At 56.7% G+C, this 26,316-nt stretch overlaps 10 protein-coding genes across 10 annotated transcripts; 4 read left to right on the top strand and 6 right to left on the bottom strand.

Moving 5' to 3' along the window:
• Window positions 1-151: 151 nt before the first annotated feature.
• Window positions 152-552, bottom strand: IE81DRAFT_288872 (hypothetical protein; the record flags this gene model as incomplete). Its single annotated transcript, XM_025511791.1, has 2 exons — window positions 152-308; window positions 392-552. 2 exons carry the CDS (start codon window positions 550-552, stop codon window positions 152-154), a joined length of 318 nt encoding a protein of 105 aa, XP_025370404.1.
• Window positions 553-1,007: 455 nt separating this feature from the next.
• On the bottom strand, window positions 1,008-1,787 carry IE81DRAFT_92858 (hypothetical protein). Its single transcript, XM_025517751.1, has 2 exons — window positions 1,473-1,787; window positions 1,008-1,237 (listed from the first exon to the last, which is right to left on the bottom strand). The coding sequence occupies exons 1-2, from the start codon at window positions 1,728-1,730 to the stop codon at window positions 1,193-1,195; spliced, it is 303 nt and encodes a 100-aa protein (XP_025370403.1). The 5' UTR covers window positions 1,731-1,787; the 3' UTR covers window positions 1,008-1,192.
• Window positions 1,788-2,594: 807 nt separating this feature from the next.
• IE81DRAFT_92816 (hypothetical protein) lies at window positions 2,595-3,247 on the bottom strand. Its single transcript, XM_025517750.1, has one exon. It carries the CDS (start codon window positions 3,084-3,086, stop codon window positions 2,709-2,711), a length of 378 nt encoding a protein of 125 aa, XP_025370402.1. The 5' UTR covers window positions 3,087-3,247; the 3' UTR covers window positions 2,595-2,708.
• Window positions 3,248-5,146: 1,899 nt separating this feature from the next.
• Window positions 5,147-6,761, top strand: IE81DRAFT_340816 (small-subunit processome). The gene is made up of 3 exons (XM_025515625.1): window positions 5,147-5,965; window positions 6,042-6,304; window positions 6,386-6,761. Exons 1-3 carry the CDS (start codon window positions 5,419-5,421, stop codon window positions 6,671-6,673), a joined length of 1,098 nt encoding a protein of 365 aa, XP_025370401.1. The 5' UTR covers window positions 5,147-5,418; the 3' UTR covers window positions 6,674-6,761.
• A 91-nt stretch (window positions 6,762-6,852) lies between these two features.
• IE81DRAFT_322532 (hypothetical protein) lies at window positions 6,853-10,398 on the bottom strand. Its single transcript, XM_025513666.1, has one exon. It carries the CDS (start codon window positions 9,939-9,941, stop codon window positions 7,104-7,106), a length of 2,838 nt encoding a protein of 945 aa, XP_025370400.1. The 5' UTR covers window positions 9,942-10,398; the 3' UTR covers window positions 6,853-7,103.
• A 105-nt stretch (window positions 10,399-10,503) lies between these two features.
• Window positions 10,504-11,458, top strand: IE81DRAFT_322531 (hypothetical protein). The gene is made up of 2 exons (XM_025513665.1): window positions 10,504-10,642; window positions 10,739-11,458. Exon 2 carries the CDS (start codon window positions 10,844-10,846, stop codon window positions 11,048-11,050), a length of 207 nt encoding a protein of 68 aa, XP_025370399.1. The 5' UTR covers window positions 10,504-10,642; window positions 10,739-10,843; the 3' UTR covers window positions 11,051-11,458.
• IE81DRAFT_322530 (hypothetical protein) lies at window positions 11,336-13,475 on the bottom strand. The gene is made up of 5 exons (XM_025513664.1): window positions 12,777-13,475; window positions 11,910-12,695; window positions 11,719-11,837; window positions 11,618-11,625; window positions 11,336-11,523 (listed from the first exon to the last, which is right to left on the bottom strand). Exons 1-5 carry the CDS (start codon window positions 13,163-13,165, stop codon window positions 11,449-11,451), a joined length of 1,377 nt encoding a protein of 458 aa, XP_025370398.1. The 5' UTR covers window positions 13,166-13,475; the 3' UTR covers window positions 11,336-11,448.
• Window positions 13,476-18,624: 5,149 nt separating this feature from the next.
• IE81DRAFT_274682 (winged helix DNA-binding domain-containing protein) lies at window positions 18,625-18,846 on the top strand (the record flags this gene model as incomplete). Its single annotated transcript, XM_025511448.1, has 1 exon — window positions 18,625-18,846. A coding segment is annotated over one exon (222 nt), but the record flags the coding sequence as incomplete, so codon positions are not given.
• Window positions 18,847-21,416: 2,570 nt separating this feature from the next.
• On the bottom strand, window positions 21,417-23,094 carry IE81DRAFT_322526 (Dihydroorotase). Its single transcript, XM_025513663.1, has 3 exons — window positions 22,408-23,094; window positions 22,058-22,331; window positions 21,417-21,986 (listed from the first exon to the last, which is right to left on the bottom strand). The coding sequence occupies exons 1-3, from the start codon at window positions 22,840-22,842 to the stop codon at window positions 21,592-21,594; spliced, it is 1,104 nt and encodes a 367-aa protein (XP_025370396.1). The 5' UTR covers window positions 22,843-23,094; the 3' UTR covers window positions 21,417-21,591.
• A 463-nt stretch (window positions 23,095-23,557) lies between these two features.
• IE81DRAFT_92662 (putative ADE17-5-aminoimidazole-4-carboxamide ribotide transformylase) lies at window positions 23,558-26,127 on the top strand. Its single transcript, XM_025517749.1, has 5 exons — window positions 23,558-23,926; window positions 24,071-24,452; window positions 24,530-24,716; window positions 24,785-25,748; window positions 25,814-26,127. The coding sequence occupies exons 1-5, from the start codon at window positions 23,760-23,762 to the stop codon at window positions 25,962-25,964; spliced, it is 1,851 nt and encodes a 616-aa protein (XP_025370395.1). The 5' UTR covers window positions 23,558-23,759; the 3' UTR covers window positions 25,965-26,127.
• The last annotated feature ends 189 nt before the right edge of the window (window positions 26,128-26,316 follow it).

Here is a 26,316-nt window from a genome sequence, read left to right as displayed (position 1 = left end):
CGGTCAGGTGGAGATGGGTATGCTCAGCGGTGTGCTGCTTGAGGCGGACTTCTAGAAAAAGCTGTGACAGTGGAGGATGACTGGGGAGCGCTCGTTATGGCATTACGATTGCGTTTCGCATTGCGCGCCGGGCACGTGATGATGACCACGCTCATGCTGGGAACACGCGAATGTGAACACCGTGCAACTCTCCCACGTCGAGACCAGCGAGCTTCTTGAAGGTGCCCTTGGTCAAGTCGAGCCACTTTGCGTCGCAGCCAGCGCAGCGATCGACAACTTTCGCGCTTACCATCTTGCCATGGTAGTGGCTGTCGGAAGGAAAAGAGGAAAAGAGGAACAGAACATCCATCAGCGTCAAACACTCGTATGACGGTGACGTCCCAGCACTCACATGTGCACGGTAGAGTGGCAAGGGATGCCGGAGCTTTCCGAAGCGGCAACGACCAGGTCGTTGTCGGATGGGCGTGATCCGCCGCAGGCAGGGTTATCGAGTTGACCACCACCGTACCAGGTCTGTAGAGGCGCATTGGAGATCAGCAAAATTGTCAGCATCGAAACGTGCCGGAGTCCGCGGCAAGGGAGTGTTGCGGAACTCACAGCTTTGGCCCCGGTCATGAGCCAGCTCTTCTTGCCACGTGCTTGTAGCTCGTGCTCGAGCTCTTGCTCCTCACGCTTGACCTGAGATACTTGAGAAAGTTCACGGTGGCGCAGTTTGGACTCGTGAGACCTAGGAGCGAGGTGAGGGATCGTCGCATCCGAAGAGGCGGCGATGGTGGAGGCAGTGAATGCCAAGAGGGCGAGCGCAATAGCTTGGACGCGCATGTTGGTGTGGTGTTGACGCGAGTGTTGGAGGGTTACGGTGGAAGATGGTCCTGACCAGCAAGATCGAGGCTATGGTGTGCACACCAAAGTCGACTTCTCAAAGCCTTTTGGGTGGGGGTGAAGGGGTGAGGTCGGAGATCTTTGGGGAGATTTTAGTAGACCCACGATCAGACGCACGACGTCTGAAGATGTCAAGCGAGAGGGTGATGGAGGTGATGACGGGCGAGGCGGCTGTGTGCGCAGACAAGTAGGCGCCTGTGCTGCTTTTGGCTGGGCTGACCCTTTGTCCAAGGTTCAGAGGCGCGGCGAGTAGATCGATGTGACGGTCGAACAGAGTAGTACGCTGAGCGACCTGGAGTGCGTCCGTTTGTCAGAGAGTCGAGTGTTTGGGTGCGGGTCGAAGAATGAAAGCAAGCTTTACAATCGTGAATCGTGCGAGTACGGTGAGTCGAGAGCGGGCGGTGGATGGAGTGGGAAAGGGACGAAAGAAAGAAAGGAAGGCGATGCTTTGGATGATGGTCAATAGGCAACAAATGGACGAAGGGGGGGGGGGGGGGGCAGAGGTTCGAGACGCAACGAAATATGCTGGCTGTTAGTTTGGCTGGGCGTTGCAAGGGCGTCAGATTTCACCCAGTGCTTGCTGCACTCACGACTGAGTTTGGGCTGAGACAAGCTATACCGTGGATTGTGGTACGGGGCGCGGGGGATCTGCGCAGCGTTGTAGAATGACGAATGAAAAGCGAGCGCAAAAGAGCAGTCACGAATGCAGCTGGCAAAGGAGGAGAGGAAGAGTGGCGAGTGGGAGAGAGGTAAGATGGAGGGAAAGCAGCAGCACGACAAGTGGGCTGAGGTGAGGTGAGGAGAAGCTGAATAGCAAGCCGTGGTGCGACGTGTTTGATGCCGTTCATCCGCGGCCGGGAGCAGAAAAAAGGAAGCAAGACGGCGGAGGGCCTGCTAATAATCAGAATGTCTCTCGTATTCGTGAATACTGTAACAACCACGATATTCGGTACCGTATCTACCATGGCGTCACCGCTGAAAGCCCGCACGGCCGCGTGCAAACGTTGCCGTTGCATGCAGCCTGACCATCCAAGAGCCTGATCGAGCAAGAGCAAGCCGAGGTACGTTGCGGCACGAAGCCCGCGTCAGCGCAATCATGAAAAACGAGGGTGCAAGGAGCGGCCCACCTGCGCGCTGCTCGGTCGGATTATGGACAAAGATGCAGCAATTATCACGAATTAAGCAAGACTACTACCACCGCAAGGCGCGGCCCTATAGCTGCTGCTGCATGCTGGTGCCGTGCCTGCGTACTCAAGAGTAACCGCGACTGCTGCACCATGCCGTGTTTGAGGCCTCGGCTCATGCGCTTGCATCAGGCGCCCCGCCAGCCTTTCTCGGCCGTGGTGTTTTGCATGGCTAACCGCGGGCCCGTGAGGCTTGCGCAGAAACAGACCGGCGGGTCTCACATCGCGAGCGCTCTGCAGCCACGGCAGCATTAATTCAATTGTCGGACTGTGTCAACGCGCGTTGCAGCACCCATATAGCAAAGCCTCTCAATTTATCGCAAGTCAGGGCAAGCCCAGCATCTGTCTCGACGCCGAGACTGATGTCTTTGTCGCAGTCGTGGCATATGATATATGGCTCATAACGTTGCCCTGATGAGCTGACCACGACAAGACCAAAGACAGCAGCAGCCATAGCCACGCGTCGCGGCGCGGGTAGCATAGCACACATATAGCACGTCCTTCGATCGCGATGCACGACTCAGAATCAGCAATAACGGCCGGCTACCATTCATGGCTGTAAGCGTCTGCGCGGAATTCTTTGGGTGCACTTCTACCACGGCTATCCGGCGGCAATGTTGCAGAGTCGTGAGTGGCACTGGACTACTGTTTCCGGCAAGAAGACTGTTGTGACACTTGACGGTTGCATGCTTCGACAAAGCGCGAATGGCATCGCGCATGTGTGATTGAAGAGAGCGGACAGACCATCGCAACCCAACAAACACGCCACTTTCGGAGTCGCGAAGATAAGATGAGAGACGAGAGTCGATGCGCAGGAGTCTCGTCACAAATGAGCACGGATCGCAGCACGAGCTCACCGGCCGGAGGCAAGCAGGGGTGTTGAGATCGGTACCTCGGCGGCTGAACGCGAATTTGGCCGAGGAAGGGGCACATGCAGGGTCGGAAGAGATCTTTCCATGCTCGCGCTAAAGGACCAACCGACGCAACAACGACGACGTTCGTCAACATCGACTTGCTCATCGCGCAGGGTTCGATCGTAAGATTCACGATTGACTGATGAGCCGCAAATCCTCTCTTCGCCCAGGCCGACCTGTCCCGAGATGGCTTGTTGCCGAGTCATGCCTCTGGTCTTCTAGGCTCGCAGAGGCCAGAGCAGCATTCTTGAACTTTGTTCGTGAGTCACGAGTCTGACATTTGGCAATGATTGAACTTTGAATTAAAAGTCCATGACGCTTTATGAAGAGTCTCAAACACAACCCTAAGCGGGCTGCAGCTGCCCGGACTCTAGCGGCCGGCGGCGGCGGCGGCGGCGTTCCTAGACTAGCCTACACGCGAATCTTGAATTATTGAATTGCACCAGAGGTTGAAACAGCACGTGTATGGTACCGGTACAGTGTGAGTATGCAGCGGCGGTCTTCAACAAGCTGGTTGATGCATTCGTGATTTGGTCGAAGACCAAAATCGATACACGCGCGTGCGCACTCACGCATCACCGTGTCTAATTGCGCGAGGGCATTCTTGGATTGTCCAGATCGATCACGCATCTAGATCTCGTTTGCCGGATCAAGCGCACGCTGTGTATTGCTTGTGCTGGATGCTACAAACTCGCCATCCGTGAAGTAGCGTTTCGTGATTCAATTGAAGCCTATATCGCACGGCTTTCTGCCTTCTTACAGCAGAGACAGCTTCCGGTGCTTGAGTCAAAATTGGGTGCGGTACCTGCAGGCAGCCCTGATTCACGTGATTGGAGCCCTGCAAACATCATGGATTCACTTGACTCACTCATCAAGACCCAGACTCGACTCACGACTGGATTCACGATTGGCTGAACACGTCTTCGACTGCTGGAGCCCAAATTCAAACGTAACTTTAACTCATCATTAGTCGTACAAGGTGCTTTGTGACTCCGTTCAACCTCTGAATCCAGTCCGCCTCATGCCGACGTGACATGGGATCAAAAGGTTGCAACGATATCTCCATCGCTCGCAAGCGTAAGATATGACTCAGTTGGCTCGTCATCAGTCGAGCCATGGTGACTAAACCCAGGACTACAAATCCAAGAGAAGCCAAGCGTCACTTCGGTAAGCTCATTAATCATGCAGCTACACATTCGCGGATTCACTACCCCTACCCGCTGTTTGGATAGAGGTAATAGAAAGAATCTCGATCGTGGATGGTGCATGACTCGTCAGTCGTTCCGCCGCAGCATTCCGGAGCTACATGTGGGCTTCCGCATCTCCGTACGCGATGAAAGCACCGTCCTTTTAGCGCAGCGTCGCTTCCTTTATGAGGTCATCAATCAGACTGTGACTGCCGTATCTGGTAGCTGCACGTTGTGGGGGGGCTAGATGCCAGTATGACAAGGCCGAGAGAGGGAGGGATCCTGAGCGGCTGTTCTGCGACTCGGTTCGAAGGAGGCCTCGACATGAACCCACCTCGCGTCAACGGGCGAGCGTGACCGCCGGAACTGAATTCCAGCTCGAAGAGCCACGAATCACTGAACACACGGACGTTGTTGGAGGTTCCGACTTCTCAGCTCACCTTGGTACGACGAGCCCGAATCGTCAGTGATACTCTGACTAAAATGCTACGAAGGAATCCCTTTTATTTGGGCGCTTTACATCTGCCTTTTGGACGCTTCCGTCGCCAAGATACCATCCATCGCAGACTATCGCCGCATCTACTGTAGTTTCAATACCCTTCAGGTGTCCGGTGTCAGAGGTCGAGCGCTGCTGTACTCGAGTCATGTTGCCATTCTTAGTTCATGACATAATCATACTCCGTGGTGCCAGTCTTGTGTACGACGAATGGATCATGAAGAATGACGTGAATACCACTCGTTGAGTTTTGAGTGAGTAGTAACGGAAAGCGGCGTCGACCATTCGGTAGCTCTTTCCGCCGCCACTTTATGACGCTCGCCCCTGCGGGAATGGTCTAGATTTTTTTCCAAAGCTGTCACGTGCATAGCCTACCCGAATTTTTTGATTTGGCATGCACAAGGGACAGACAGAATCTTGAATTCATGATTTTGATCTGAATGCGCGGTTAGTGATTTCCAGTCAAGATTTGATCTTTGCCTCGTCCGATGTTCTCAAAGACGGCCAGTCTTTGCACTTCACCCACACCCGCTCTAGACACTACTACCGACCGGGTACATGCCGTGCAAACCACAACATTGACCACATATAGTGCCTTCGCGCTCCATCGACCTCCAGATCGCCGGTGCGCACCTGCTGCCAATCCTTCAGCGCGCTCTTGCTGACGAGGGTGCCGAGCGTGCCCGAAAAGAATCGTCTGTCTTGACTGAAGTTGCTTGCCACAACATCAATCATTGCTCTCCACAGGCGTGACCATGGAGTCTTCTTCTCTGCGCAATGCTGTGCATCGGCGACAGCACAAAGAGCGTGGTCAGCTCAATAGGCGCAAGAACCTCGGTCTGCTGGAGAAGCACAAGGACTATGTGGAGCGAGCACGGGATTACAATTCCAAAAAGGAGAGGTTGAAGCGTCTGGGACAAAAGGCGATGGACAAGAATGAGGATGAGTTCTATTTTGGCATGATCAAGAGTCGGACAGAGGGCGGTGTGCATATCGCAAGTCGAGAGACTTCTCAAGTGTTGCCGCGGGATGAAGTCGCCTTGCTCAAGACACAGGACAGCGCATACATCGTCACTCAGATCAGAGCGGAAAAGAAAAGGATAGAGGGGCTGGTGCAGAGGATCGCTCCAATGGTGTCGGATATGCGTTCAGAGTGGCTAGATGCGAGAGAGGAACGACGGAAGGCACTTAGGATTGCTGGACTGATCGCTGCGGAGCCAAGGACAAGCAAGAGGTCTACAATGGCGGACACGCTTGGGCTCGGTGGTAGAAGAACAGTGTGGGTTGACGGCGTGGAAGCATGTAAGTGTCTGCCACTGGAAGAAGCGCACAGCTTTGTCGTGCAGTCTCAGACTGACTTCTGCAATCAATTGTGAAGTACGCGCATATACACCGCTTTCTTCGGAGCTACCGTTGCTCGGCTCCCCAGCTGCGGCAGCCTCGAGCGCGCCGAAGGCCCGCAGAGTGGGATCGATCAAGGGCCAAGACGACGAAGAGGAGGAGGAGGAGGAGGAGAATGCGGCGATGTCTGATGACGTTGCGAGCGGCGTGGAGTCGGACGAAGCTTCTGCTTCTACAGCCAGTCGTGCGGCCAAGAAAGCGGACCAGGACGCGAGAGCAGCGGATCGCAAAACATTCGAGGTAAGCGACAGACTCCCCGGCACGTGCATCGGCTTGCCACAAACGCTCATTCAAACCTTCGCTAACCTCGGTCGCATTCAGAAGCACGCCTCGGCGCTGCTTGCCGAGCTTCAGGCGCGCCAAGTCCGTCTCAAGACGCTCGAGTCGGTCTTGTCAAAGCTCTCCACTGTCAGAGCGCTCATCAGCACCTCCAAAAATGGCGGAACATCCGCTCGCAAAGTGAGAGCGAAGGAGGCGAACGCAAGAGAGGCGGTGGCAGCTGGTGGCGTGGCCGGCAAGCATGGGCTCTCGCTAGCCACGGGTGCGGAAGATGACAATGGCAAGTCCTCTAGATCGATTTGGAGATGGAGCAAAGAGAGGAAGCGTTGAGACGCGCTCCATTTCGGTCGGCGATTCGAGCACAATCGAACTGTTTCGAATGCATGTCATACTCTTAGAACTTCCAGCAATGTCACACATCTGTAGCGCACGCCATTGGCATACCATTTGTCCTACCTCCGTTTTGTCGCTCGTCGTTCAGCCCGCGCGAGCTCATCAGTACCGGTGAAATCCGTTTTCGAGTAACTGAAATTGTGCAAAAGACGTGTTAGAGTACAAGGGAGGGTGGCTCCTGTAGGTGCAGAGTAGTCTTCGATGTGCATCGTGGATGCATTTGGTATAGAATGTGTGCCGAGGTAGATAGGCTCCGGGTTAGTGACTTGTGCAAATGTGGACGAAGCTCAGTGACCAGTGATGCTAGCAGATCGTGACCTGTTACAGAGACATCGCGATTCCAAGGGGCAGGAGGACACCAGCAATCTCATGCAGGCGTGACGCTTCCGGCCCTCATCCAGCTTGTCAGTGAGCCTCTCCATCCTGCGCTCTGAGGCTCACTGTCGGACTGAGCAGCGCTTGCACCGGAGTGGCTCGCGCTAGCTGCTGCTGCGTGCGAGTCGTCAAGAGCAGGACTTGTAGATGGATTCTCCTGGACGACGTGCGGCACGAGACCTTCGCCTGCCACTGCAGAGGCACCGTTCAGTCTGCGAAGGGCGGCAAGAGCGCCCTTGGAGCCCGTCGCTGATCGTTTGCGTCGGTGACCTCGCGAAGCCGCATCGCGCACTTGGCGATGCCCCGACTGTCCGTCCGAGTTGTCGACATCCTCGGATTCAGAGGACGAACCGTGGACGCCGGCGCTGAGCCAGCCATGAGCAGACTCAGAGATTGAGCTGGACGCCGAATGCTGGCCCCGGCCTTTCGCTCGCGACAGTCTGGGCGAGCGATGAGGCGCGAAGTTGGGGGATCTATGGCCGAGGAGTCCATGCTGACCACTTCGATCATGAGCAGAAAAGGGAGAAAGTGAAGCGAAATGTGTCGTCGACATTTCGCCGCCATCCGTCTCTGATTCGAACCCAAGTCGCGCGCTTGTATCCGAGTCCCCATCAAAGCCCGTTTCAGAAGAGCAGTCCATCGCGGCACTGGTGTCGATGGGCAACGAGGCTGCAGCTCGCAAAGTTGCGCTCGGTTTAAGAGTAGCCTGCGACGACACAGAGGCCGAGGCCGAAGATGCGCTAGAAGCACCAGAAACAGCGCGGCGACCCGCATTCGCAGACAGAGCAGCCATCGCTGGGGTGAGCGTCGTTCGAGAGGTAAGGTTCGGGTTGAGTGGAAGTGCCGCGCTGGTTCGCGCGTCAACTGAACCTGCGTGCGCCGTGACAGAAGAGGCGACTCCCAACGCCGAGGTGGGGCGACTGAGTGTTGTAGGTGAAGGTGAAGCTAGCCTCTCGTCGATGCTAGCAAGACTTCCCAAGCTGGCCAAGCTGGCACGTGATCCCGATCGATCCCCTCTGTCCCTTGACTTTCGAAGGTAAGGATTAAAATAGCCGGTGGGCGACTTACTGCCCGACGCTGCTGACTGGCCGTTCGCGGAATTTGCAATCAAGCTGAAGGATGTGGAGCTGCCGGGACTTGGCGACGACAGCGGCGAGTGCTCAGCAGAAGAGGCCGAAGATGTAATGGCAGGGGCAAGACTGGAAGGCATCGAGACCAACCTCAAGCCCATCCCTTTGGGCATGCGATTGCGCGCGAGAATTTGGGAGGCGGGAGTCTCTCGTGGCCTGCTTGCGCTGCCTTTATCCGTCGATCCAGAAGTCTCAGGATCTGTGGATGGCACGCGTTGCACCAAGCCCTCACCAATCTGTTTCACCTCACGGATAGGGTTGAGAGGCTGGGCAGGGTGGCTGTGCCCACCATTTAGGGCGGCGAGAGCGGCAGCAGCAGATGCGCTGCTGCTCGAGCTGCGCCTGTGCGTTGGTAATGTTGGTGCGGCTTCGGCGAATGTTGGAGGATGTGCACCATCTGTTGGGACGACTGAAGCGACGGAGGGCGCGCGGGAGGGCAGTTTTGGCATCACGGGCGAGCTCGCGGAAAGAGCTGGAGAGCCATGCATGCCTTCCTCCGCATCGTCGCCTCCTTCACCTCCCGCGGATGACAGCTGCTCCTGGTTCGTAGAATCGCCGGCTGCTGCTGCTGCCGCAGCCGCGGCAGCTGCGCTCGCTGAGAGGGCTTTCTCGAGCCTTCTGGCAGCCGACTTGCCAATCGTAGCATCTACGTCCTTCGCTTTCAACCACGAAGCGCCTGCGCTCTCATTCCGACTGTGAGTAGGAGGCGCGACCATGGGCGCCGCGCCAAAGCTGGGCAAACGCCAATGAGTGGGCCGAGGCGCTGAGTTCCCATTTGCCGCAGCCACTCGTCGTGAGGCAGGCACCAAGGCGCTGATATCAGAGGTCGCCTTCGCGACTAATTCCTTCGCGCGTCGATTCTGCGCTATCTGCTGCATCAGCCTTGCCTCGTGAAGCGCCATGGAATCGCCAAGAACCTCCTGCGTTGCTCGGAAGCGCACCAAATCCTGCTGCGCTGAAAAAGTGGATCGCAAGAGCGCCGTCGCTTGCTCAAATGCCCGTGCAGTAGACTCGATTGCTGCATCTAGAGCTGCTTCGTCGTCATGCATGGCTTGTGGCGGCAGAGACTCGACAATTTCGGGTGGTAGACAGACGCGACTTGGACTAGGCTCAATTGATCTGTTCCACACCTCTTCTCCCGAATGACGCCGCCTCCTCTTCGCTACACCTGCGCTGCTTGCGCTTTCTGCACTCGTTCTGCTGTTGTCGGCATCGATGTACACCTGACCGGTGTATTCGGCTCCGAAAAAGTCTGCCGAGGGCCGCCTGGAGCCGCTCAGAGAGGACGACATGCAATCCTCGTCAAGAGACATGCCACTTCGATCATGATCAGTGTCGTCGTGATCGCTGCCGGAGTGCGAATGAAAAGCAGTAGTTCCGGTCCACGATGACCACCGGTGATGCGCGATCGCCTCCTGCTGGGCTCTGTGCTCTGAGCCAGAGGGCAGAAGCCGGTGAATGTAGCTCGGTTTGGAAACCGGCAAGGCTGACCCAGCTTGGTGTATTGGCTGCTTCAACAGCAGCTCCTCGTCATCAAGGCTTGATATCCCAGCCTCGTGCGAGGGACACTCGTCTCGCGTCTCCAAGGGCGCAAAGATGCCTTGCGAGCCAACCGATTGGTGGCCGTGCCTGTGCGAGTTGGTGGATCGGACAGTGGCGTACGGATCAGAAGCGGGATCGCTGTACATGGTGGGAGCCATGCAGTACGAAGGCGCGGCAAGCCCGTCCGCGTACGATCCCGTCCTCCCCCTCTTGCTTCAAGACGATTTGGGGGGCCGCGTTGAAGGAATGAGTGATCGAGTGTATGCGCGTTGATGCCGATCCGTGCTTTTCGCGTGAGACAGGCTCTGAGTGCGCGTGATGATGGGGGTGAGAAGGTGGGAAAGTGATGTATTAGGTGACAGGGGTGAGCCGCGCTGCAAGGCAAGCTGGTTCTGCGCTTGACTGCGCTCGGTAGTGGTCACAGCCTCAACAACCACGAATGTGAATGTGAAGTGAATGTCGACTTGCCTTGCGTCGAGGAGCGCGGGTTGATTTGCGCCAGGGGCTTCACCGCCGCAAAACAAAAAGCCGTGCTCAGCCAGAGCTGCAGCTGAAATGATGCGCGTCTCAGCAGACACCGTCGCATGAAACCCTTTTTCAGCCATTAGGTACCGCGCGCTCAATGAATATGCCGGCGTGGTGTATACATAGCATGAGCATCGGCTATATAGCCGCGCACGCGTGCGCATCATCGGGTCGCTCCCGCGCCTTATTGCCGCTCTTTGATGCTTGTAATACCCAGACTGTACAGCGCGCCTGTAGGCAGGCCCCTTAATACTCACACTACTGCCACGGGCCTCTGCAGACCACCTACGCCGCGTCGTACATTCTGGACCTCGTCCACTACTCAAAACGAAATGTGAGTCATGGCGTCCACACAGCGTGTATTCCTGGCGCTCAAGCCCCGAGCTAAGCTTTTCCAAAGCTCACCTCATCCAGTCACACTCTCGTTTAGCCCTCAGGCCCGCCCACTCTCTGGCACCGTTGGTAAGACCGCGGAGCCTACATTTGGGCATCTGCCTCGACCACCACTTCTCCCGCCAAAGGGCGAGACGCAAAGATGCCTTCCGTAGAACTGGTCCTGTTCCTCCTTCTCTCGGAGCTCGCGACTCAACTGGTCTCCGTGTTCTTTCTCTACATTGTCTTCAACAAACTCACTCGGGCGGACCAAAAGCGTCTTAGATTTGCAGGCGTGACCGCTGCTACGCTGAATGCGGGCTTTAGCATAGCGAGGTGGAACGCACTCAAGAGTCATTGGAGCGGCTGAAGTGCTGCCGTCTTCGCTTTGTGTTGAGGGCGTCTCATCGGGCGACCGCCACAAGGGATCCGGTCAAAAGATGCGCAGAGCATTTCACATCAGGAACTTTGCTCACCAGACTGGAGGAGTCTTCCCGCATCTCGGATCAGCGCGCTGTAACAAAACTTGCCTGAACGCGCCGTAGCAGACGAGCAATGCTCGGTTGTGACAGAGCGCGCGAGCAGACACTCGAGATGTTACATCCCGCAAAAGTCAAATCTGGATCTAAGTCGCGCAAAAAGTCGCACCTGCGAACCGTGACTGCAAGAATGAATATGTATTATACCCAACGTCACCAATGCAGCTCTAATGGCGACCTCCTAGAGGACCGCCACAACCCAGATTTCTATTTCACCCGCTATTGACTCCTACTGCTTCTTGGACAGCTCTTTTCCCTCGTTCTTCGGCTTCTGCTGCTCCGGTGGTACGACTTGGAAGCATGGCTGCGGAGTTCCCAAGAAAGAGATGTAAAGGCAGTTAGTACTGAGTAATACATAATCTCGATTCCCGGAGTCCATCTCTAGGATGCCGACTAACCTTTCCAGCTAAAAGAGAGCGTTACGCAGGGCAAGGCAGCGTGTGCAAGGAGGCAGGAGAGCGATCAGAGAAAGCCTCTCTCAAATCGACGTGTTACTCACTCTCTACCGTAATGGTGGTGATGACATCGTAACAAAAGTGCAGATAGAATGCTGCTGCAAGGCCAAGCGAGCTGAGCACTGTGACCTGCACCCGCTGCGGCGACGATTGAAGGATGGGTCTGAGAAAGAGCGCGATTATAAGAGCTTTGTCGAGGCAGGAGTATCCTCGCTTTGCTGGTCGCTTCACTCACGTAGGTAACCACGCGTCAACCGCACCCACAAGCCCGAACAGAGTCGCAATGTTCCAATACGGGAAAGGTGCCTTGGTGACATGGGCGACGATGAGCAAGCCTACAGAGTATGCAAAGCCAAGACCCCAGGTCGATATAAAGGCTACAAAGACGCTGCCGTCTTTCAGCAATTGACCGTGGTTTCCAAGCGCCCACGCGACCATGACGACATTTTGAGCCAGGAGCGGGAGCAGGCCGGTGAGCGGTGTGACGGTAGAGAGACCTTTGGCGGCCCTCGCTTTGCGAACGTTGCCGTAGCTTGCGAGGATGTTGAAGCCGAGAGCTGTCGCTCCAAAGGAAAGGAAGGCTTCGTTGGCCTTGATGTTCCACGCCGCCAAATGTGCAAGAGCTGGAACGTCCAAACTTTCGATGCCGCTCAGGCTGAAGATCCCCCTGTTCCAAAAGTTGGCCCCGCCTGGCACGATGGCCGTAATGAGGTAGATGACGCAGATCATCAGTATGCCCTCCACAGGACCGCTGAACGCAGACAAGTAGAGTGTGCCGGTGTGGTACTCTTCCCACGTGGTCAGGTAAAAGTTGGAGAGAGTTGCTACGACAGATGCGAGCGCCCAGTAGCTCCTTCCTACGTTGAGAGCTGCGCAGCAAAGCAGGCTCTCTAGCGTGGTGTTGATGGCATCACAACCATGATCGAACATCTCTCCCAATGGCCCCGCCATGCCCGTTCTGCGCGCTTGCTTGCCGTCGATAGCATCGAGTGACTGGTAGAGAAACAGACCGATCGACCAGCTGATACAGATTTACCCTATCAGCCTTCCTTCCGAACAAGGGACCTGCGGCAGCTGGCACATTCTGGCACCTTTGACTCACCTGAGAAAGACCCAGGGCGGTATGCATCGCACTTGGCTGAAAGTATGCTCTTTCATACTCTCGGGAAATCCCCAGTGCTCAAAGAGGCTGACGCTCGCCCACTTGTCTCCGCTCGCATTGAGATTCTCCGTCCGCCGACGGGGGTCCAGGCTAGCGCTCGTGCCGCAGTCCATGCCTCCATCAATGATGAGAAGCGACGCAAAGTTGATGCCTACGAGCGCTAGACCAGAAAGTGTGATTGTATTCGGGGCAACCCAGAGGGGAAATTGCTGTACCAGCCAGTTCCACCAGGGAGACAGAAGGTTTGCAGATATCCAGCTGTCATCTTGTCCCGAATATTTGTAAGCGTGTAACGCTGGCAAGCGCCTCTTTGGGATGTAGTGACCCATCCTTGCAATTCACCCACGCGGATGGGACAGTGCTCCCTGCTATGCGTCGTGAGGATGAGCTGCGATGTGATGGTCAGAGAGAGGTGAGGGGAGCTGGAGTACGGTTAGAGAAAGGCAGGAACATCGCGCAGGCCCGCCGGAACTTCTCTCTCTCCTCTCTCTCTCTCTCGCCCCCCGAAATGCACCACCACCCGCCCAAGAAAGTGGAGAAGCGAGGAACGTGGGCCGACCGCAAGCGAATTCGAACTTTGATGTCACGTGACCGACACCCACTCCACCACGTTCAACACCCTCAAAAGACTCATCAGCTCGATCGTCGGGATTCAAATCAAGATGGGTGACCATCAAGACTTTTACTATAGGGTCCCGTTGCTTGGCTATTCGATCCATTGATTGTCAGCAGTCTGAATCCCGATACCAATCCGGCAGCTGCAAGCTCAAATTGGCCGAGCACAGTCACGACGTCGAATCGCGAATCACATGTCAGTCCGTCACCTCGCAACACTTAGGACGGGATCGAGACGAGTAGTGATGGTCGGTCACTTCTTTGTCAAGCCACGCAAAGCTGCCCTTTCATTTCCGAGCCGTTGTGGGCGCGCAGCCTTTTTTGCCCGCCCTCATCTCGACTTGCTGCGAGGATGCGTGGATGATGATGGCAGCTGCTGCTGCATGCATGTCGGTTTGCAGCACGCGTGTTCCGCTGCACGCCCAAGTCATCGCACTCGAACGCGATCGCGGCGCGGCCGCACAGCAGCAGCTGCAGTTTCTGCTGATGAGTACAGGGTCCCCCCCTCGCTGCGCGGCTCGGTCTTGTCACGCACCTGCGCGGAGGGGGAAAATGAGCGCGGCTACATGGCGACGACGGGCAGTGTGCCGGTGTCGGACAGCATAGAGTGGCCGGGCAAGCATGCAGGCATGTGCAGCAGCAATTGACGTGCACGCGCGCGCAGCTACACCCCAGACCGCTGCATGCTGGTGACTGCTGATGGATTGGATTCAGCACGCGCGATTGAGCAATAATAGGCGGTGCAGCAGCTTGCAGCACTTTCACCCCGTGCGCGACGCGTCGCAAAAGTTGCGCGCGCAAGACCGACACAAAGAACACTTTTGCGCGTACGACTCGTCTCTTACCTCCTTCCATCCACACTTCCATCCACCCCATCATCTCAGCGTACAGCTGGCCCATCAAACTCGCGTGAACAGCACGCATCGGTACGTGCATACCCTATCCGCGCGTTGGCCAGTCGCAACGTCGCAGAAAAGCTTCACCCGGCAACTCATCTTCGAACCGCGGAGCGCGTCCAATCAGAATGTTCTGACCCGCTCGATCGAGGACGATACTAGGCAATCATAGCAGCAGCAAAACCTTTGAACCCGCGGCACAAGTTTCAGGATCTCCGTTGAGCGGCGTAGAAAGCGAGGCCAAGGCGTCACGCATCGCGTATTTCATCGCAGCTATCTCTGCGTCGATCTCCACGCGCGCCAACGGCAGACGAGCCAGAGCGGACCTCGGTGCGCTTTGCCCACCGCCATCAAGTCCGCATATAGTGCACGAGCACAACGTTGCAAGTCAAGATTCGCAGCAGTACGAGGTCGAGGCGTCACATTGCTCGAAGGAGCTATTGACGCGGCGTAGCGTTTCGGCACCGAGCCATTCAAGCCCTACCGAGTACCTTTCGGGACGGCATTAGCACAGAGGGAGTGGTGAGTGTCTGCTCGGACATCCGACTTCGCGAGAACAAAGCTGGGCAGCCTTTCTTTTCTGCTCTTGTGGCAACGGACGAAGGGTTCCCACGCTGATGCGAACAGTCATTCTGCCCGTTCACCATCTCGGGCCTGTTCGTCGATCTCCAGCGACGTGCTGTTGGCCGCGTCGCCATCTCGATTGTGGTCTTGTAGCGACGTGTTGGCGCTGTGCACACAACCGAGCATCCTTTTGTGGTGGCTGGTACGCCGTAGCTGTCGCAAGGGCCCTGGAAACGCCGAGACCGGAGTCAAGGATTTTTGCTTCACTTTTGGCGTACTCTGACCCTCTGCGCCAACCTTGCTTCTTGCCTCCCCAACAGAATCCGGCTCTGGCGATGGCGCTCTCCATCCGCCAGAACTCTCAGGATGTTGGCGTGATGGGCGGGCGTGCTGGTCATACTGTCGATGAAGCCACTCAGCCCGAATTGAACGCAATGGAGGTGGCTGGATCCGATGCGACGGTCTCCGCGGGAAGCAACAGTCCCCAAGTCGCTTCCTCTAAGACTTTTCCGTTTGCACCGCGCAATTTTTGCGCGCGCTCTCCGAATCATGTTTCTGAGACAGCCACAGATACCGAGGGCTACGCCGCCCCAGCAAGGTCTACGCACCGCTCACTCGAGTCCGAAACGCGATCACTTCCCGCTGACACTCAGAGAAGTCGTGCATCACAAGAACAAGAAGCGCAGCCCCGGCGATCCAAGGAGCAGATTGAGGAGGACGATCTTTTCGCGAAAGCCCAGGCTGCAGGTCTGCGAATGACTCGCGCTGAATTCGAGCACCGCAAAGCCAGTTTGGCAGCATTCCTCAAGGCGGACAGGCTTCCATCTGCCGCCTTTGCCGGCTCGTCCGCTCCTGCCACCAACGCCAGCCACGTTGACGAGGCGGCATTGCTGACGGGACGCGGCTCTCCTCATTTGGGACGATCTGTGGGTACGACCGCAGAGGGCGCTTCCTGCGCTAATTCACAGCCGCAAAGCGCTGAAGTGGTGCACAGCTCAAGCCACAAGCCCCGATTGGTTCGGCCTCGGTCTTCCAACGCTATCAGCAGTCCTGCGCTAGCGTTTTACACTGCTGTGGTTCCATCTGTTGAAGCGAAGATCGAGCGTCCGCGTCGCACTCTCGACGAGGTGAGCAACGCCGAAGAACATCGCAGAAGACGTGATAAGCGTCGTCGTTTGAGAGCAAGGCTGGAAAGCGCCTCGAAAGCGCAAATTGCGAGCACTACCCCTGACGCTGGCCGACCGCCACTTGCCAACATCAACAACCTCACAACACCTTCTTCGCGAAGCCGCACACAATCCGTGGCACCTGGTTCCGGCGCCTCGACCGATGACAAGGCGGAACCGCTTTTTTCCCAAAGCTCGACGCGCAAGCGACCGCGAGGTGTGGGTCTTGGCCTACAAATCGATCAGCCCTCTAGCAGTCCCGTGGCGTCGCTGGCGTTTTCCCCCACCAGCATCACTCGCAGCACTTCGGCCCCACCTCTGGACAGTCCTGCTCGTGTATTTTGGGGGCCCATCAATCGTCGAGCTCGCGTGAGCCCCGGAGGCACGTTGCGCATCGTCACACCGTCTCAGGAGCTTGTTGACGAGGTCAGCGCCAACGACGATTCTGGCGTTCTTGTAGATCCATTCACTGTACCGTCAGTCGAGGGTACTCCCGCGCAGCTAGACCTTGACATCTCCTCCGCCACCGTCAGCGCCGCTCGTCAGGAACAAATCGTCGGATCGCTTGTTGTTGATCGTACCAGATTGTTGGCACCAGCCAAAGATCGTTGTACCTTTTTGGACCAGATTATGGCCGTCAAAACAAGCCCTGTAAGGTTGAGAAGAGAAGCGAAGGCACGCGAGACAGCGCTGAAGCTTCAAGCCCTGCAGCACACAAGAAATCTTGATTCTTCTGTAACGCACTTCAGCGGTCCAATCGTTCAAAAGGACAGAGGCACGCACGGTGACACGTTCGGAGCTTCCGTTTTAGCGGACACGTACAGAGATCAACACTTGAACGCAGCTGATCTCACCGGTGTCGAGAATCCCCCGTCAACACTCAAGAGCGTACGTTGGGCCGACACAAGCGCTTGCAATCATCATCGAATGACCACGCGAGAGCACTACGACTACATGCTGCACGGCCTCGAGCCGACGACGGCGACACCAGCTGCAAGCACGGACGGTGGAGCGTCAGCTCCGTGGCACGGTGCGACGGGCGAGACGCCGTGGCGCCCGGCGAGCGCTAGCGCCTCCGAGCCCATTCAGAGCGACGTCCAGATGCTGAGAGTCAGTGCCTCCTACAACACGTCGCCTCTTTCTGCCCGTCACCATAGCGGCCTGGTGCCAGCCTCGCCTGACCTATTAGCTCTGGATCTTCAGGGCGCAGGGGGTGGCGAGTGTACCCCATTTGCAGCGCGTCGAGGACTGCTGTTTCCAGAGTCCGGCTCGAACACACCCAGTGCCGCTCCTGGCTACCCAATGTCCGCTGCTGCGCTTGCTGAAGTGCTTGCCGGCGGCGGCAGCCTGTCGATGTCCCCTGAGCTCGTGGACACTTTTTCGCACGGTCCAACCTTGGCGACCTCCCCAGCCAAAGGCAGTGAGAGTCCAGAAACACGTGCGCGAGCTCACACTCTTGCTGCTCCTTTCAACACGATGCAAGGTCCTCCATCATCTCCTACCGCGGCCGATGCATGCTTGAGTACGCACAGTATTGTGCGAACAAGATCTGATGAAAGTCCACAGTCACCGGCCGGCGCCCGCGCACTCTCCCGACACGCGAGCAGCAGTGCAACTAGACGCTTCCCGCGTGGATGGGCGGGTGGGAGCCCACTTCGTCAATGCTCGACCACCGTCAGTCCCGCTGCTTTATTCGGCGCATCGAACCGTCCAGCGGGCGCCAATCAGTCCCGATGCACTGAACCCTCGACAGTCGAGTCTGTGGCGGAAAAGAATGTCTCCGAAAGTGCTAGTACTGCAGATGGCTTGGTCTCTAATGCCTCCACGGCGCAGGTCACCTGGAATTCGACTGCAGAGTGCGAGGTGAGTGTGGCCCTTTGTCGTCACCAGAGCTCGCTTTTGTGCCCACACGAAATCCCTCTCCAGGAACTGTCGGCATCCGACATGGCCACTCTGCGGGAGCTATTTGCACCTGAAAGGCCTGTCAGTGCCCACAACGCATCGGGCAACACGAGCCCCAGTTACAGCGAGCCAAGCCCGTGCCTTAACAATCACCTGGCTCTGCGCGCTGCAAATCAGCAAGTTGTATCAGCGGGCTCGTCGCTCGCGTCGGCTCTTGGTGTCCCGCTACCGGGATCACGAGCTCGCCTCAGCGCTGACACTAGTGCCATGATCCACGCGCTTGGTCCGAGCCAGTCGCCGGTGGGTGGCCGACAAGATTCCTCGCAGCCCTATCATGAGAGCCCAGCGACGGACGGCGGCATGGGCGGTACAGGTTTGTTTGCGCCTCGGACCAGCGGGTCAGATTCCTCATCACGTCCCCAGCGCAAGACCAAGCCTCGAGTCGGCCGCACTTCCGTTGTGGACGCACATGCAAAAGTCGGACGCTCGATTTGGGACAACGAGGATGGCAGTCGTATCGTTCGCCTGGTCTCGGAAGAGCTTCAGCAGGCGCTTGACAGTGGTGCTTTGCAGGAAGCACCAAAGCCACGCTTTTATCGCTTGCTCCCTGGTTGGGGCACATTGAAGACCCGACCTTCCCAGGTGTCCTACGCTGGCCTCATCGGGCAGGCGATACTGCTGTCGTCAGACGGCAAGCTAAGCTTGAATGAGATCTACAATTGGATCAGCGCTTCGTACCCGTATTATGTTCGTGGTGATAGAGGATGGCAAAACTCCATCCGGCACAACCTCAGCCTCAACAAGAGCTTCATCAAGGTCGAAAGAGGTCCAGACCTGCCCGGCAAGGGTGGTTTCTGGTCTATTCAGCCTGGTCACGAGAGCAGATTCCGCTGCGGCCTTTACTTTCCCAACGCATCAGACAATGAAGGCGCCAAGTCCCCTGCTAGAACGTCAGCGCAGCTGGACACTCAGGGAATGCAAGCTGAAAGTGGCTTAGAGAAGCCACTCCTGCACATGGACGTCTCCCCGTCGGCCCTGCCCGAGCCTTCTGTGATGACGTCGCTACCAGAGACGGCCTCTCTCCAAATTTCCTCCGCGGATCTTGAAGGAGGTTGGGAATCGACGGTACCATCTGCTAAACATCAACGTGTTGGCAGCGAGAACGCGCCGATACTTGCTCGTACCTCGACTGCGAGACCTGCTTCTACATCGTCTATAGGGCGGCGCAAGCGCGCTGAGCCCGCTGAGGCTCACTACTCGGAGATGGTCAACCATCACCCGTATGACGCTGATCCAATCGCATCAGGACGATGGAGCGCTCCGCAAAGAAGACGAAGAACAAAAGTCCGCGAAGGGTCCGTCCCGGGTGACACCCCGGTCTCTTCAGGCGGACCAGACATACCTTGGATGGGGCCGAGTCACAGATACAATGAAGCATCAGTCTCACAAGCGTCAAATGCATCCATCGTGTATGCGCCTACATCCTCGTCATGGGACACGAATACGCCTGCCCGCCATGGTCAGCCAGCTTTCGACGTTAGCAGTGGACACGGAAGCACCCATGTCAGTGCCGTGCCAATGCTGACCGACAGTGCCAGTAGCCCGCCGTCCAGCCCCATCTTAGGCATGAGTGGCATGATAGATCTTGGCAAAGGTGGCATGCATCAACACTCGGCTGCTTCTGATGGTGCCAAGGCCGGAATGTACAAGTCGACCCGGGATGGACGACTGAGCTCGAACGACTTGCGAGGGTCTCAACAGATCGGCGACAACGCGCATGATCATCTGCACTACAGCGTCAGTCAATCGCAGGCGTCAGCGGCTGGTGCTTACGACCTAAATTCGGTGTTCAACTATTGGACTAGCATCCCAGCTGCCTCCCCCGGCCAGGACTCACCTCAGGCTGCGCAGCAAGCTTCACCCCTCGCGAGCATAGGCAATCGATTCAAGCAACCCCACTCTCAGATGCAATTCCCTGGCTTGCACGCACAATCTAGCCGGTACACCGGCTCGCCACTGCGACGCTCTCAGCGAGGTTACGAGATGGAGATTGGGTCCCCTCCGAAGCTTTTGAGCACGGAGTCGCCAGTGTCCTCGCTTCGCATTTCCGGTCCTAAAGCCGGCCCTGCAAGCGCTCGTCGCTCTACGTCCCCGCTCGCGGATGAGACCGAGTCGCCAAACACCGCGAAGGGTGCAGCCACAGGTGCGGCAGAAGCCAGCGGCAGACCTCTCACTGGTCTTGGCACACTCAGGAGCTCAGGTTCATCAACGACGAGTCGAGGCTCCTTCTTGGTCAGTCCCTTGCGAGGCTCGCCTCTCCGACCTGTTGGATCTGCAATTGGTCGGGTGGGACCCAGTCCTGCGGGTGCCAGTCTTCAATTCGCAATCGATTCGCCGGAGGACGATGACAGCGGCGACACATCGCTTGTAGGAGACGCGCTGAGCAATCTCGAAATGGTCACACCCAGTCGGCCCGGCCTGCCTACCTCCGCGGCTGGAAGCAGCAGCGGTCTCCATTCCTCGACGCTGGGAGGAGCGATGGGTACGCCCAACTCGACTGGTCTGAACCGTTGGCTGTTCACTCCCGGACTACGCCGCTTTACGCCGACGCAGACGCCAGCGCGTGGTCTTGGTGTGCAGCAGTCGTCCCTTGGAGGGCCGACACCCATCAGCATGTCGCGGACCGCGGGCACGACCTCTGACGACCCCTTCGATTATGGCGGCGACCTGACGCACGCTCTCGATGTCACCATGGCGCTGCCATCCACCTCGATGTCTCCAATGAGCCAATCGCTAGGCGCACAACATAGCTCCGGCATGCTGTCCAGTGGACTCACTGATGGGCTGAGCCCGCTGAGACCCTTTGCGTACAGCAATGCTGCGGGTCTGCAACAGCTGCAGCAAGATCAGCAACAGCGCGAGACACAGGAGCGACAGAAGCACCATTGATCATTGACGATTGCTCTGGTTTGCAAGCTCGCTCCGCAGCGTGTGCGCACCTTGGGTAGTCTGCACACCTGCACCACGTAATCGTCTCGCTTGCTTCTTGTCTACAGCACATCGTGCCTACCTACCCATCTGAAAGAAGAGACAAGAACCTTGTAAAATCATTGTAGTCTTTAGTATCGTCCTTGCGCTGTCTCTCTTCTTCCCATCCAGTCGCACCCCGACTCCAAAACTCATCGTAATACCGAGCCTCGCCTCGTTCCGGAAGGATTTTCGAGGCTCCTTCCCCTGTTTTCGACTACGTGTACACTTTTACCTTACGTGCGCTCCTGCTTCCCTTCGCCGACTTGATTCGAAATGTATACGTGTGAATCACTTCATCGCAAACGACTGAAAAGGCTGCGCTGTTGAATGGCAGACGCGGGTTGCCTGCGTGCAGCATGCAGCATTCAGCACCGTGACCCGTTCACAAACATCACCGCACGAAGGCGAGCGAGAGCGCGAGCGCAGGCAGCGGTCACGAGCAGATGCAACATGTAGGAGACGCGCAGGCATCTAGGTGGAAAGGTCGTCAAAACATCGGACTGGAACGTGATCGCTTGCTTGCTTGCTTGCTTGCGCATCCAGACCCGAGCATGTATTCGCTTCGTCGCGCTGCTATTCCCACTACCTGACAATTTCCCATTCGAGATGTCTGCCAGCCCAAAAGGGTACGATTTCCACTTTATCTTTGTGCGCGCTATCGAGTCCCTCTTGCGCCTTTGGCGCAAAACTATCCCTGATCTTGCACCTCGTCCTTCTGAGCTTTACGCTTCCGCTTTGTGGCTCGGCCGCGAAGCCGTAGAAAGCTCGACCAAACTCCGAGACGTAGCCGTTGAGCCTGTGCAGAGCTCCAAAGGATTCCAAGAGCGTCGCGCATAGAGGTAGGAGGATGGGAGAGGTGTAGATGCCTGCGGCGCAGGAATGTTGAAGTGCGCTTGCACCGTGCGTCGAGGCAGAGGGTAGCTTGGAGTGCATAGGATGAGGAGCAGAGTCGGAGCCCAGAAAGAAGCGAGGGTGACCTGAACCCAAGACGAGATGCGTGTGAGAGCAGCGCACTACACCGCGCCATAAAAGACGTTGAGCATCTCACCTGCCTTGATGATGTCTCGCAACGCTTGCCTGTCGTCTGGATGCTTGGCTACCGGCTTGCAGAAATTTACGGGCTTGCCAGCCCAATCGTCCACCACCAGGTCCAAATGATGAGGCGTGATGGTGCATCCTACAGTCTCGCCCAACGACTTGACGCACTCTACTGCTGCTCGAGTCGTGGCGTGTTCCAGCACCATGCGGAGCTTGGGAAAACGGGCGTGAAGCTTGCGAAGATGGGAGAGAAAGGCTGCTTCGGCTGTGAGGACAGAGATGTTCTGTGCACAGAGAGAGCGCATCAGCATCAAGAGGGATGATCCGATCGGAAGACCTGTTTCACAGCGCTACGCTCACGTTTGCATGATCGCTGGGCACCTCTCCGTGCAGGTTGAGGATCATGTTCTGCTTCTCCATCTCCTCAAACACCTCGTAGTACACTTCATAATTCTCAATGCCCCCATCCGAATTGGTGGTGACGCCTCTAGGATAGCTCTTCACGCCCACTATACCAGCCTGTGCCGCCTCCTCGATGAGCCGAGGTGTGAGTGCAGGCGAAAGGTAAAGCGTGCCGAGAAAATGTGTGCGTGGATCCAGGGAGCGTAGATGTTGTAGATAAGCTACGGTGTGCGAAGGTAGGGTCAAGGGTGGAGTCAGATTGGGCATGACGTAGGCCAAATCAAAACCTCCTTCCCGGACATGGGGCACTAGTAGAGACGTCAAGGGCGCTTGACGAAGGTGCACGTGAAAGTCGGCAGGGGAGGGCACCGTCAAGTCCGAGGGCGAGGACATGCTGACCGAGATGCCCGTGAAGGGCGAGGGGTGCGAGGGGTGAGAGGTGGTGGAAAGTGATGGTGAGAGTGGGAGTGAGGGTGAGGGTGAGAGCGAGAGCGAGAGCGAGAGCGCGCTCACAAAGGAGACATTCCAGTTTGTCAAGGCTGCATGATGCTGATGCGTTCAGCCAGTTGCGCGTGCGGCAGTAACAATCGGTGAAATGTGAATGCGAATCAATTCAAAATTGTTAATGTGAATCAAATCACGTCAATTTCGAATGTTGTGTGCGCAAACAAAAAAAAGCGAGGTCGAGACGTGCGTCATACATGCTTTTTGGTATAGCCGGCAGCAAGTCAAAATGCCAAAGCAGTCACAAGTGGTCAATAGGGTGCTCCGCTCACAAAGGAGCAGATCGGAAATCAAGAATGAATGACTGCAGTTGTGGATCTGAATGCAACGTCGTGTAAAGTACGAATTTTTGAGCTCAAAAGTGACCGCTCGGAGGTCCGCGGGAGTCTTGTGTCACGTGATGCTTCCCCGTTGAAAAGTTGCGCGGGCTCAATTTCGCGATGGAAGCTGCTGCTGCTGGTGTGCCTCATACTCACGGTTTCAAAAAGTGGCTTCGGAAGGGGACGCTTTCAGTCAAGACTCGTGACTGACTGACTGAGAAGAAGAACTCGCTTGGCTGCTGGTGAGAAGGCGCATGGACGCGCTTCACACCAAATTTGAATCAGTGAATGTGAATGTGAATGGATGGATCAAGCGGGGGAAGCAATGCGATTGAAGCGCATATTGCGGGCAGCAGGCAGGCTGGCTTGATTGATTGATGCACACATACATTGACTGACCCATCGTTTGCACTGCCCACCACCCCTCTCTTCACATCATCGAGCCCAATCACCAAAGCTTCAAAGAGAGATTGATCACAGACGACCATGTCAGGAACTGCAGCCCAAGCACAGCAAGCCGTTACGGCTATTCTGTCTGTATACGACAAGACGGGCTTGGTAGACTTGGCGCGCGGATTGGCTTCCAAAGGTGTCCGTTTGCTGGGAAGTGGAGGCACTGCCAAGCTGGTCAGAGAAAGCGGAATCGAGATTGGGTGAGTGGCGAGGAGCACGACATGCTCCAATGATGGGATGCGCGTATCCCCGAGAGCTGGCATTCTGCGAGTGCATGCGATGCTCAAAAGCGACATCGCGCATGCTGATGATGGCGATGATCTTCTGCCCGTCCCTCGCGACAGAGATGTCTCGGACATCACCAAAGCTCCCGAGATGCTCGGCGGTAGAGTCAAGACGCTCCACCCGGCAGTGCACGGAGGCATCTTGGCTCAGATGTCCAAGTCGTCCGACGCTCAAGATCTCTCCGCACAAGGCTATTCGCCAATCTCCATCGTCGTTTGCAATTTGTACCCTTTCGAGGAGACCATCGCCAAGCCGGACGTCTCCATTGCAGGTGCAGTCGAGGAAGTCGATATTGGCGGCGTCACGCTACTGAGAGCGGCCGCCAAGAATCACGAGCGCGTCTATGTCCTCAGCGACCCCAAGGATTACGGTAGCTTCCTGAGCAGCTTTGGCAAGGAAGATGAAGAAGCCAAGAAGCTCAGAAACACTTTAGCGTTGAAGGTGAGCGCGATGCTGCTGCGTTCCGCAAGTTTTGCGCTGGACATGATGCTGATTGGGTGCCTTGCTCCTCACCGAAGGCATTCACCGCCACAGCTTCTTACGACCGAGCTATTAGCGACTACTTTAGGAAGCAGTATTCGTCCGGTGATCAAGGCACCCCCAACTCTTCTGGTACCGCACAGCAGATCACACTGAGGTACGGCGCCAATCCTCATCAAAAGCCGGCTCAGGCATTTGTGGAGAAGGGCGAGCTGCCGATCAAAGGTGAGGGTGTGTGGAGCAATCAAGTCAGAGGGCTTTGCTGACCCGCCCGAGCGCCGCGCAACTCTCAGCTCTTTCGGGCTCGCCGGGCTATATTAACCTGCTCGACAGCCTCAACGCTTGGGCGCTGGTCAAGGAGCTTGCGGAAGCTACTGGCCTTCCCGCCGCTGCCTCTTTCAAGCACGTCTCACCCGCTGGAGCTGCCATTGGAGTGCCTCTGAGCGAGGTGGAAGCCAAGGCTTGCTTTGTGGACGATCTCGGAGAGCTCTCGCCGCTGGCATCCGCTTACGCTCGTGCCAGAGGGGCAGACAGAATGTCCTCTTTTGGCGACGTCATCGGTCTTTCTCACGAGTGCGATGCTCAGACGGCGCGCATCATTGGCAGAGAAGTTTCGGACGCAGTCATTGCGCCTTCCTTCACTCCTGAAGCTTTGCAAGTGCTGCAGAAGAAAAAAGCGGGCAAGTACTGCGTGATCCAGGTGAATGCCGAGTTCGAGCCTGACTCTGTCGAATCTAGGCAAGTGTACGGCATCACGCTCCAGCAGCGCAGAAACGACATCAAGATCGTGCCACAATTGTTTGAGAATCTTGTCAGCGAGAACAAGACGGTGACGGAGCAGGCAAAGCTGGACATGATTGTGGCTACTTTGGCGCTCAAATACACCCAGAGCAATTCGGTCTGCTATGCGCTCAACGGACAAGTGATCGGTCTGGGAGCAGGTCAACAGTCCCGCATCCACTGCACACGCCTTGCGGGCTCCAAAGCGGACAACTGGTGGCTGCGCCAGCACCCTCGTGTCCTCGCACTGCCGTTCAAAAAAGGAACAAAGAGGCCAGAAAAGTCCAATGCGATCGATCTGTTCGTAGAGGGAGCATTGGAAGATGAAGATTTCAAAGACAGCCAGGAACGCAAAGAGTGGGAGAATGCGTTCGAGCAAGTTCCGCACGCTTTGACCAAAGAGGAACGCAAGGAGCACGCCAAGAAGCTCAAAGGCGTCGTCTGCAGCTCGGACGCGTTCTTCCCTTTCCCGGACAAGTGAGTCTGCATGTGATGCCCTGGCGAAGCCGGCCAGGTGCGCGCTGAATTTTTGCCTTCTTTTGATCATTGCACAGCGTTCATCGCGCTGCTCGTAGCGGCACATCCTACATTGCTGCTCCAGGAGGCAGCGTCATGGACGACGCCTGCGTCGAGGCTGCCAACGGCCATGGCATTGTTGTTGCCAGGACCAACCTGCGCCTCTTCCATCACTGAATCGATCATCACAAGAGAGCTGAGAGCGAAGGAACCTTGCATGGGAGGGGAAGCTCGATGCGATGCAGAGCAAAGATTCGGCTTGGCTGAAATGCTGCGACCATACAAGGGAATGTGGAAATGCGATCACGATTGGCTGGCGCAGCGAAGCTAGTGAGGAGCGCAATGTGTGCGATGCCTGATGGGTCTCGAGTGACAGGCCCGTTTAAACAGCACTTGGTAACAAGTCGCCAAATCAATCATCCCGGAGGTACAGCGCACGCTTATTCGGACTCGGACTCCGACTTGCTCTTGCGTAGGTCCATGCGAGCGCAGTCTGGCTTGTCAGAATCATTTCCCAGAACCCAAAGGG

Source organism: Ceraceosorus guamensis (genome assembly GCF_003144195.1).
Source record: "Ceraceosorus guamensis strain MCA 4658 unplaced genomic scaffold IE81scaffold_21, whole genome shotgun sequence".
Taxonomy (NCBI): domain Eukaryota; kingdom Fungi; phylum Basidiomycota; class Exobasidiomycetes; order Ceraceosorales; family Ceraceosoraceae; genus Ceraceosorus; species Ceraceosorus guamensis.
Note: the sequence above shows the minus strand (reverse complement) of the source record. Positions and strands in the feature narration are given on the sequence as shown.